Source organism: Cavia porcellus, unplaced genomic scaffold (assembly GCF_034190915.1).
Source record: "Cavia porcellus strain 051 isolate PalLab524CR breed Dunkin Hartley unplaced genomic scaffold, mCavPor4.1 scaffold_14, whole genome shotgun sequence".
Lineage (NCBI taxonomy): Eukaryota > Metazoa > Chordata > Mammalia > Rodentia > Caviidae > Cavia > Cavia porcellus.
Window position 1 is genome coordinate 20,840,657 of NW_026947497.1, and position 11,920 is coordinate 20,852,576.

Here is an 11,920-nt window from a genome sequence, read left to right on the forward strand (position 1 = left end):
CATCTTAATACACAGGGCTGCTGCTCACTTGTGGGTTAACAAGAGCAAATCCATTTTCAACAAGGACATACTTCCTAATATTTCAGTTATAACAATATAAACAGTATCCCATATTTAGATATACAACATTAAACTCTGAAAAGAATGTGATATAAGCCTAGGTGGTATTTGCAATAAAGGATTTTAAAAGATGATTTGTGGAATTGTGGAGTTATTGGAATTCCACAGTTTTTCTGAATAATTCTTCTTAGTAGGAAAACAGTGTTAGATATGTTAGTTCCCACATATTACTACTTTATTATCTTCTCTGTTTTCTGTGTGTACAGTGTTTTGTCTTTCAATTCTTTACTCAGCAGTCAATGTGTATAGTGAAATTTGGAAATTTGATTGAAAGCTAACACCCAAATTCGACAGCAGTATTGTAAGAAAGGAATGTAAGACACTCATCAATGTGAACATAAAAGTTTTAGACTCCAGCAGTTTTGATTGAAATTTGAAATGACTCATTTTAAACAATAGGTGGCGCTTTTCAGGTTTTGTTGCAAGACGCTGGCTATAGGATGTGTATGTCTTCCCTCAATTATAAAAATTAATACGAAAACGTTAAGAGTGATATATACTTTGATAACCAGTGGAAAACATACCCATTATTAAGCCTGTCATTTAGAGAAGATAAAAAATAACATTCCAAGATTTTAAAAAAGAGAGTAATATGCATACTTTTTGAAAATATGTAGGTTGTTTTTGACCTGTATGTTTATCTTCAATTTCTATTTATTTATTTATTTTTTGTACTGGGGATCAAACTGAGGACCTCGTGCTTGCCAGCAGGTGCTTATGCCGCTGAGCTAAATCCCCAGCTACTTTCAATTTTTAAAATGTGATTGAATCACTTTAAAAATACTTGAGATTTTGCTATTAATCATAAGGAACTTATAAATTTTATAGAAAGATTTTTATAATTATCTCTATCTTTAACTGGAAGCAAACTGTTAATGTTTAAAAGTTCTACATAAATGTTCAGGTAATCGGAACTAATTATGCGATTCGATTTGAAGTTTATTAGTAGACAGCTGTTCCAGAATCCACAAGCACATGCTCATATGCAGTGTGCACATGGCACTCAGTTACTTATATCCATGTATTTTCAGCCTTAGAAAAACAAAAATAAAAACAAATTAACTTGAAACGTCTATAAGACAAATATATTTTTTATTTAAAGGTGAAACTCTAGGAAAGAGGAAATGTTAAACATTTCTTCATCATATGATGAGTTTGAGGCAGTGATAACTAATGCGTTACATAGATTTTTTTAAAACTTATAAAGCACTTATATATATGTAAGTATTTTAGTTACACTAGGATTTAGGAAGGTGAAGAATTGTTATTAATTTCAGGTTGATAAGGAAGGAAGCTCAGAAAAATTGAGAGTCCCTTAGCTAGAAAGTGGTCAGGTTTGAACTTCATATTACCTGTTCCTGCATTTGTTACTGTTTTTTACAACACATGTTCTTTCTGCCTTCACACTGGACATGGGTGTCATGGATGAATATAGCATTAACTAAGTTGTTAACCAAGAAATAGAAAGATGCTATAGGTTAAATTCAAAATTTCAATACATGCATGTGATCACTTATTACTATCTGAAATAATTTTATAAAGAAAATTACTCCAGGAAAATTACTACTTAAGGAAAACTCTATGTATAAATGCTTTTTTAAAAAAATGCAATTTCGGGGCTGGGGGTTTAGCTCAGCGGCATAAGTGCCTGCCTTGCAAGCAGGCAGTCGTGAGTTCGATCCCTGGTACCGATAAAAACGAAAAAGACAAAAAAAAAAAAATGCAATTTCTTTTGGTTATCTTTTTCAATTTTAAGCATTCATAATGAATGGCATGCTCTAGTTGTCTCATGGATACATTATTTTATCACATAAAAAGTATAAACCACATTTTGGCATAGATTATTTTAGTAAACAACAAAGATTAGAGTGAGCAAGCCCCACAAATGGTTTTAAATTTGTCTTTTAATGAAAAAAATGATTTTGTTTCCTTACTGTCCTATCACTGTGAGGCAGTTACAGGGTGAATCAACCTTGATTATTATGTGTTTATCTCTGATGATAAAGATAGCAGCACACGGTTATGGAAATGAGAGATTAATAACATTCACTGACCAAAATTAAAGATACCAGGTGACTGTTACGAGGACATTCCATTCTGTATTTCAAACGTCAAATCAGTAGAAAAGATAGCCAATGTTGCTTTCTTATGAAAATGAAAAACAAGTTGAGGTGGGAGCATGTAACATCACTGGAGGAGGAAAGAAGCCAGGATTTATTATGCAATTGGCTAGATAACAAGTGTTTGTTATAGAGTGGTGAGCAGGTTTGTCTGAGCCCTGTCACTTCATAACGGAACATGGCACCTAAGGAACTAGGCACCCACTGAGATTCCTTTCCTGAGCATTTCTCTCTCAGAAAACCGGCAGAAAAATAAAATCACTGTGAGAACATGTACAAATGTACAGAGTGAAGAGAAGCTACAAATCCTTCGGTAAATGTACTCGATGGATTGATTGATTTGCCCGCTTCTAGAATGCGAAGCCAATGCAGAACATGAGTGTTTTGAATAAGACAGAGGATGAGGATTACACTTACGGAATGAGGAGATTGTTTATGGAAAATTTACGGAATAGGTTAGTCTATTTCTGTCAACTACAAAGATTGTTTACAAAAGGAAACTGAAAATAACATGTCTGTCCCTGCCAGCTTTCCTTGGGAAGTGGAGTAATATAGCGATTATTGCCCTAAAAGGAAAGTAAAGAAACCTTAGTTCCCATTACTAGTTCTTCATTGATTTATTAGATTCTTATATACTAACTCATCAACTGCTGCGATTATTTTGTTTCTTTCTCAATAAGATAAAGGGTTATAACTGAATAATAATGTTAATAATTTATCATGACCACAAAAAATGGGGAGAATTAATAAACTATTATTTTTCAAAGGCTTGGAACACATTATGGTTCTATTGTTTGTATTTTGGCAAATTAATAAATAAATGAGTAAAGATGAGTCTTTTAGTACTCTACTGTTTAATTTTTATCACAATCAGTCATGAGGATTAACCAGATTTTTTCTCTCATTTTATTCTTTTCAAAAATCATATTAGCAGAAGGGATAGCTAATCTCATTAACATATGAAAAAGAAAAGCAAGTTAGGGTTCATTTTCCATTCAATTATTTCAAACACATCTTACCATAGTAAATTAGAAATTTTTATAAGGTTTCCCCATCGTTACTTACATTGTTTCTCTTTTCAGAAAAGTCTCATACATCAGTTACCACTTCTAGCCAAGGTATCTGTAATTAAAATTACTGAATAAAGAATAATGTCTATTTTCAGCTAAAATCTTAGAATTCTTACAAAGTTTTAGAGTTGTGGGCAATCAAAAGGAGATGTAGGTTTCGTTACATTTACTTGTAATTGTAATATTTAGAGGAAGACATTAATGCATTTTAGCACAAAAAGTTATCAAGTTTCATCAATCCTTTCGATGCCATAATACTTTATTTCTAAATAAACATGGCTTATGATGGTAGCGTTTTAGATAAAATCTTACGGATTTTGCTGTAATTTTAAAATAACATCACAAATTATTTTAATACGTTTGATTGAAATACAGTACATTGAGGTTTATTTACAACAGAAAGCTTTATGAGATTTATGGAATAAGAATGTTCAGTGCTCCCTCTCCTGGTTTTATCATATTGGTGAACTGACCTCTCATCCTAAAATTGTGATGACTGCTGAGAAAGCAATTGGAAGAACCAAAGAGGACGCTCTGATGTGATGTTCTATCTCTGATTTGAGTATTCCAAATCCATTCACAAAAAACCTACTCATCATTGGTAAAATTTCGTATCTCCAAATCCAATGAGACCTATGAAAAAAAATGTGAATTTTGTTTTAAAATAATTTTAATGCAATTTATAATATCATAAATTCAATGTTACACGTCAATGTTATATTTTAAAGTAGACTCTTTTAATATCTTTTCTATTGAGGGTGAATATGGAGTTTCTTGGTATTTTTTTCTTCAGCACTTTCTGGTGATGCTTTCTTCTTCTTGATGTTCTTAGTGGTTCCCTGGATTTCTCAGAAGCAATTTCGAACACAAATTTTTAAAAGTGTTCAAGCATCTGAAAGTCTAGTATGGGGCATAAAAACGTACAGGATGACTTGCTATTGTAAAGACTTTTTAAAAAAAATTACTTTGAACTAAAAATTTCCATACTCAAATATATATATGATTTAGAGTCTATTTTTTTCTCTCTTTTTTGCCTAAGAGTGTATACTGTTCCTGATGTGCAGTACTGGGGAAAAACATTTCCTTTCTACTAACTATATGCTTTTAATTTTTAAGTATCTCTTAAAAGTCTCTATGGAACCCTACATTTCACATACAACTATCTTTAGTGCAGCATAAACAGTATGACTTTGGTATTATATGTCAAAAACCTTATAGTTTCTAAAAGAAAGCAAGTTTCTATTTACTAGGTTTTTTATTCAGTGATACATCATATCAAGAATTATAAAACTTCTTAGTAAATTATTTCTGCTTTTTAGCTTTAAAAAAATTTTTGCTTTTAAAAATTATTACAACTATATAACAATTTTTTTCATGTAATTGATAATTGAGAAATTATATTACAATCCAAGATAGAGCCATTATCTAAAAACTGAGCAGGCAATTTCACCTTTATGCTATATTATATCGTTGTTACATCTGCAAAAAGGCGTGTCACTTTTGAATATTTTAGAACTCACATATTCTGAAGCTTGTTTTAGATAACTTTAATGTTCCAAGTTTTAAATGATCAATACACGCTTTCCCTCTAATTGACCAGAAGTGATGATTTAGCATAGTTTTTTCATCTTCTGTTTTTCAGAATTCTTTTCTAATTCAAGGTTGAAGGCCACCAATTTCTTTAGATCGAAAATTGATAACTAAATTCGACTGTGTTTTACATGACAAATTGCAGTTTGCAGGATTTTCACAAGCAATCCCTAATTTTTAGAGGCTGTATACAGGGTAACGTTTCCAAGTTGGTACATGTAAACGAAAAAGCAAAGGCCAGCTGAGGAAATCCTGTTCCAGGTTTTCTGGCGGCCCGTGTGATTGACACATGATATCACTGGAGGCGTGTCCTGCAGTGGAGGTGGAGGTGGCGGCGAGGAGCTGAAATTCTGCGGAACTGGAGTGGGATCGCTCTGTAAAGCACGCAGTGGTTTGCAGAGTGATAGCGGCAGACAGAGCTCCATGCCCTGGATAAGGAGCAGCTGCAGTGGCTGTACATGTGCCTGAAAAGCAATTTCCAATCTTTGCATTAGGTAAGAACCGTTTCCTTCCTTCCCTTGCGTAGATATTTTAGGAGAGATAAAGTGAGAAATGTTTGGTTTTGCACGGAACCGAACATTTCTTTGAACTCGCTCTAGAGCAGAGTGAGGTTACTGGTTGCATTTCAAAACACCAGAAGCATTCCCATGGCTAGATGCTCCTAAATTCTACCGCTTGGGGGGGAAAAATAGAAAGAAAGAAAGAAAAAAAAAAAAAAAAGCAGGGTCCCTTTCACTTTTGTCCCTTATCCGAACAGTAACAAGTTTGAAAAACTCTGTAAAGGATCGGATGTGTGAAACACAGGGCCCTTTACGCCGTAGAAGGGCTGGCTCTCGGCTAGTGTACCAAATGCGCGTTTGTTTAGGCATTGTTGGCGACCGAACCCGTCGCAAAGTAATGGTTTAAAACCTGAATTTCTTGTCTGTGCGTATTGATTTTCAATGCTCAGAGGCGCTGCTTAGATGTTGAGCTCCTCGGCATTCCAGGGAACCAAAGAACTTGGGCAAAAACGTGCAGGACTGCATGTTACTTGGGTTCGCCGCTGACACGCCGACTGTGCGCGGCCTGTCAATCATCAGGGGGAGCAACAGGCAGCACATGGCAGCGGCTGCGGGCTCCACGGTCTGCGGGCGGCGGGGCGCGCGGCGCGTCCAGCGCCCGAGAGAAAGGAAATATCATGTGTTCTTATGTCTCTCTGATCGTCCGTAGCAGGCGCCTCGGCCGCGGAACCGCAGGGTCTGAGCGCTAGGAGTGCGCGCTGCCCGGGAGAGGCGGACCTGCAGGACCGGAGACCCCGGGATCGCCGCGTCCCGCGTGCCCAGCGCGCGCGGTCTGGAAGCGCCCGGCCTGCGCGGGGACCTGGGACGACGCCCGCCCGCCCCTCTCCGAGAAGGATCCCCAAACCTCGCTCCCACACCCCCTCCCCCACCCGGCCGCGCGGCCCGCGCCTCGCGCGCGCGTGCGCCAGGGTCCCGCCGAGGCCTGCGCGGCCCCGGGACCAGCCCTTCGACGCCGGTTCGAGCCCAGCCCCGGGCGCCGCGGAGTCTCGAACGCCCGTGACGTGGATTTTCAGTCTTTGGGAAGCCGCCACCCCCTCTTTCCCTCCCCGAGAGGAGCGACTGGAGCCCGCGGAGTCCCCGTCCGAGCCCATCGTGCCGCCCCGGCGCGCGCTCCACGGAGGGAGGCGGCGAGCCCTTTTGGAGGGGTCGCGCGGTTGTGACTGCAGCTCTGCGGGGGCCGCGGGCGGGGAGCCCCCAGGTGGATGTTCCTGAGCGGCGCGGGGCCGCGGGAGATCTGCCCTCCGCAGCCGGAAAGGGGCCGCGGGCCGACTCGCCGCCGCTCGGGTGATGCCTCCACCTCCTTCCCGCCGCGGTTGATGCGGCGCGGATACACGGCCGCCCGCACCGGGACGTGGGCCGGGTCGCCTGGCTGGGCCCCCCGCTTCCGCTCGGGCCTAGGTGAGTGCGCGGCGCGGCGGGCTGGCTGCGCGCGGCAGGTGCGGGCGCCAAGGGGGGAGGGGAGGAGAGGGGTGGGGAGGCGTCCGGCCGAGCGTCCGGGGTCTGCAGCCGCGCCTGCCTGGAGCTGGGCGCCGGGGGTCGAGGGAGTCCTCTCCGCAAAGGTGGCTCCGCGCAGTCGTTGGGGTGTCCCTGGGGTCCCCGCGCGCGCCCTGCGCAGGAGCCCGGGTGCGTGCGTGCGCGCGCGCGCGCGCAGGAGGAGGCGGCGCCCCCTGGGATCCGCCCGCGACCCCCGGTGCGCCTCGGCTTTCTGGTTTGGGGAGCGAGGCGCGGCGAGGGAGGGGAGAGGGCGCTGCCACTTTAAAAGTGGAGAAGTCCGCCCTCCTGAGGTAATGGTAACCTCCGCCTCCTGCCTCCGCCCTCCTCCTGCTAGAGAGAGAGAAAACTTGTTTTCATTCATAACTTTTTCCTTTTCCTTCCTCTCCGTCTACTATTTATTCACCGCTGCTCCGCGCGGCTTGCAGAGGGCGCCGCGCTCCCGTCCTAACGCGCAATGTGGAGGCGCTCACTCGCCCGCCGCCCCTGCCCCGGCTCTCTTCTTCCCGGCCCTCGATGAATCAAGCTTTTTCCTTTAAAGGATAGACTTCTTTTTAAAATAATTTGACTTATAATCAGCCCAGCCGTGAGCTTGCTTCTGGCGCCCGCGTGAACGGGAGAGCGCGTTAGGACCTGACGCGAGCCTGGGTGGGCAGCGCGAAAACGCGTGTTGGGAGCCGCGGAGACCTTCCCCCGGGATGGGACTGTCCGGAAAGGTATTCCTTCTTCGACTCCTCGTTCGCGTGTTTTTAGGGAAGCCAGTGCCGGGAGCGTGTGGGCGTGTTTGGAGTCAGATCAAGGACTTGTCCCCGGTGGAAGATGAGTTTTTCTTCGGATCAGAGGTGGCGGATTTTCTTTGCTGTGTATTTTTGCCTGGCACTTGAATTTACCAGCCAGCGTGAGCTTCCGTACAGCTCTCTTGTGAAATGCGAAATTAAAGTTGTGCTTGGTGGTTTTGATTACACTCGGCAGGTTTTTCCCACCAGTTTTTTCTTTTTCTTTCTGTGGAACCTGAGTTGGTGTTTTTTAAATGCCCGTTGCTTTCAAAGTAGTGAGTTGCAAAGTATTTGGTGAAGAGGAAGGATGGGGTATGCAGGCATAAATGTGTCGATGTTTTAAGGGTCTTTAGTCCCTGAAGGACTCCGGAGCTCAGCCCAGCAGGTTATGATACATTTCTAGAATGGAGGAGGGAACCGCATCTAATCGCCGGTCTAGAGACATTAGTTTATATAGGAATGGGCTTCTTTCTGTTCTATCCCTTAAGATCCTGTTTTGGTACAAGGTAGCAGGACTTTTCAGTTTTAAACTGGGTTGCATTTGTAGACTTTGGAAGGAATTTGTATGAATAATATTCTAACCTGCTATTGACTAAATGGGAACATTTTTGTAAGTGGTAATATTTTATGAATAATACATTGTAAGTCGGCAGGAATTTACTACTAGAAAAGAAATATGCTTATTTTATGTCTGGATGTTAGGGTGCTTATTTATTACAAAAAGTACTTTGATTCAGTTATCGGTGATTTTGAGAATCAGAATCTTGTCGTCCAAGTAGATTGTTGAGAGGAAATAGAGATAATTACAGCAGCCAAAATTTCCCCACGCTGCTTTGAAGGCCCAATGCTTGTGCATGGAAATTATCTTGTTATATGAGTGTATCCAGGTTTAAACCTTTAAAAGTCATTTCACGGATACTCTGTTATGCACAGAATGGTTTATTGAACTGTATGTGTTAGTGCCTGTAAGACACCAAAGAGCTATTTTGTTCCTCACACATTCATCTTTGTGTTTCACAGATTAATGAGCTAGTTTAGAATCCTGATTTCAACTGAAAATGACCTCTTATTTTGAGATTCCATTTTAGTGAGGAATATTTTTAGTTTTTGGAACATGCCTTGGATAATTTCCTCATCATTAATCTGAAGCTTGTAACACCAGACAGATAACAAAGCTATAGCACCAAGGCCAGTCTCCAGTTTTAAAAAACATTAGACATTTTCCTTCGTGAAAAAGACTAATGAACTGACAGTGAGCTTTCTTTAGATGAGAACAGTTGGGTGTATTCAATATTCCCTACGAAGGCATTTTTTATTTTCATTTTTGTTAGATTCATAAACAGGAAGACATTACTTCCCTCTTGATTCTACTTTTTAAAAGCTGGAAAAACTTCTAATTTTTATGGCCCGGGGTCTCTTGCTTACATTCTTCTTGTGTGATGTGGACCACAGCCTCTCTCGGAATTGGACTCTGGCCAGGACCCCAGCATCATTGTAATCCGCTGATGAAGGAGATCATTACCAGGTGGTTTAGGCAATTTGTGACTTGACAGGATTTCCTCCCTCCCTGAAATGCTTCCTGTCATTTATTCTCTCTTTCTCTCTCTGTGTTTTGTTTTGGTTGTTTTCAATTTTGGTTTCTTTTTTTAGGATTTCAGATGCATGCCAGATTTCCACTGACTGCCAGAATCCCAGATCACTACACATGGATCCCCAAAATCAGCATGGCAGTGGCAGTTCATTAGTCGTGATCCAGCAGCCTTCTTTGGATGGCCGGCAGAGATTAGACTATGAGAGAGAGATTCAGCCTGCTGCTATTTTGTCTTTAGACCAGATCAAGGCCATCAGAGGCAGCAATGAGTACACAGAAGGACCTTCAGTGGTAAAACGACCTGCTCCGCGGACAGCACCAAGGCAAGAAAAGCATGAACGGACTCATGAAATCATTCCAATTAATGTGAATAACAACTATGAGCAAAGACCTACAAGCCACCTGGGACACGTGGGACTCTCAAGTAATGCCAGGGCCCCCATTCTGAGCAGATCAACCAGCACTGGAAGTGCAGCCAGTTCTGGGAGCAACAGCAGTGCCTCTTCTGAGCAGGGGCTGTTAGGAAGGTCACCACCAGCCAGACCAGTTCCTGGTTATAGGTCTGAAAGGGCCATCCGGACCCAGCCCAAACAGCTGCTTGTGGATGACTTGAAGGGTTCCTTGAAAGAGGACCTGACACAGCACAAGTTCATTTGTGAACAGTGTGGGAAGTGCAAATGTGGTGAGTGCACAGCTCCCAGAACCCTGCCGTCCTGTTTGGCCTGTAACCGGCAATGCCTGTGCTCTGCTGAGAGCATGGTGGAGTACGGGACCTGCATGTGCTTAGTCAAGGGCATCTTCTATCACTGCTCCAACGACGATGAAGGGGACTCTTACTCGGATAATCCTTGCTCCTGTTCCCAGTCCCACTGCTGCTCTAGATACCTGTGTATGGGAGCAATGTCTCTGTTTTTACCTTGCTTACTCTGTTACCCTCCTGCTAAGGGATGCCTGAAGCTATGCAGGGGATGTTATGACTGGATTCATCGCCCAGGGTGCAGATGCAAGAACTCCAACACTGTCTATTGTAAGCTGGAGAGCTGCCCTTCCCGGGGCCAGGGGAAACCATCATGATTTTTGGAGGTGGGTTGGACCTCCTGAACTTCTAGCTTTCCAGTTGGGGCTGTTAGAAACTATACTATTAGATACTGATTTTCTTTTCCTTAGAGTTTTTCCCTGTTTCCTGCCTTTCTTCCCCTGTTCCCAAGGTTTGACTTCCGGATTTTACTCTTCTCTTCTGGACGATCTTCAGTGAGAGCGGACTATGAAACTGCACCTGCGTCCCACTTGTGATGAGAGCTTTTGCCATCCATTTGAGAGTTTTGAGAGTCAGTGGGCTTTTGTGTGGCCTCTTTGTTCTGCAGGCAACTTTCCAAAGTTGTGTACATGAACATAAGACACCCACTCAGACTAGAGGATTTAGAGCTGTTTGTGATTGGATACTGTGGGAGCAGGAAAATTGGTTTTCAAAGAAGCAACCGTTTAATTGCTTAAATAAGCTGTGTATTAAATCTATCTCCAGTTAGAGCTGTCTTCCTAGCATTGGACCAGTAAATAGAATGAGAGGATGTATTTTTGTTATAACGTAAAAAATTTCCTTTAACCACTGCCCTCCTTTTTTAGTTCTGCAGAGGTCTCTCTTGGTTTTGGCATGACCTTCTGAGATGCCAGCTGTTGCCCCCTCCCCTTGCCTCCTGTGTAATTTTAGATCTCGCTTTATGATGTAAGTCTTCACATTGGAGATACGTTGCTTGTAACTTGTTCATTCCTAATCTAGCTTTCATATTCATGAACGACTCAACTCCCTTCCATACCCTACGCTCATCACCAAATTTTTGTTGTCATTGAGGGCACTTGGATAACTGAAGTTGAAATTTATAGCTAATCAATCTGTAGGTGTCACAGAACTATGCTGCCTAAAGTGATCTTGGCTCCTTAATGGTCCTTTTGGCCCCTCGGTTAGTTCACAGCTGAGCAATGCTAATCTTCTGTGTTTTCATTGCCTTAAACCACAAATTGTGGTGCTTTTTGTATATTTTATGTATAAATCACAAAGTTGAATTCTGACTATTTTTAAGACAAAAGTCTGTTAAACTTTTTTATTGTAAAGAATATTTATTATGCGAATCTCTATTATTTTATGATATTTATTGCAAAAGACTGTTGAAATGTACTCATGTCTGAATATAACAAAATATCAATACTTAACGGAAAATAAGGTGCCACGAAGAAAGTACGTATGTTAACTATAATGCAGAAAATATATTAATTAATGAAACTGTCTCCTGATTTCTTCATTTACCTGTACTAGTAAGGTGATTTTATTGTTTGCTTTGAAGTTTTTTCATGCTTACCCATTTTAATTCTTTCCCTTCACATGTTAAACATATATACCAGCGATCTAAATTATCAGATGGGTATTTCCTGAAAAGTATATTAAAGTTTTGAAATCCAAATTATTTCATCAACTGCCCAAGTGGAAAATGTTTATGTTAACTGTCTTGGATTAATTAGAAATTAATGTTAATCTGCAAAACTTAAAAATAATTTAATTTTGTGCACATCCTAGGAACATCTGGTATTGTCATTCTAAATAAACGTT

At 41.6% G+C, this 11,920-nt stretch overlaps 1 protein-coding gene across 5 annotated transcripts; it reads left to right on the top strand.

Moving 5' to 3' along the window:
• The first annotated feature begins 4,880 nt into the window (after window positions 1–4,880).
• On the top strand, window positions 4,881–11,601 carry Spry1 (sprouty RTK signaling antagonist 1). Of its 5 annotated transcripts, XM_005006772.4 has the most exons (3): window positions 6,719–6,858; window positions 7,380–7,667; window positions 9,378–11,601. In XM_005006772.4, exon 3 carries the CDS (start codon window positions 9,433–9,435, stop codon window positions 10,390–10,392), a length of 960 nt encoding a protein of 319 aa, XP_005006829.1. In that variant the 5' UTR covers window positions 6,719–6,858; window positions 7,380–7,667; window positions 9,378–9,432; the 3' UTR covers window positions 10,393–11,601. The 5 variants fall into 5 exon arrangements, with proteins under 5 accessions (XP_013015830.1, XP_005006829.1, XP_005006828.1 ...); XM_013160376.3 differs by lacking the exons at window positions 6,719–6,858; window positions 7,380–7,667 and adding an exon at window positions 4,881–5,394; XM_005006771.4 differs by lacking the exon at window positions 7,380–7,667 and having other exon boundaries at window positions 6,720–6,858.
• Window positions 11,602–11,920: the final 319 nt, after the last annotated feature.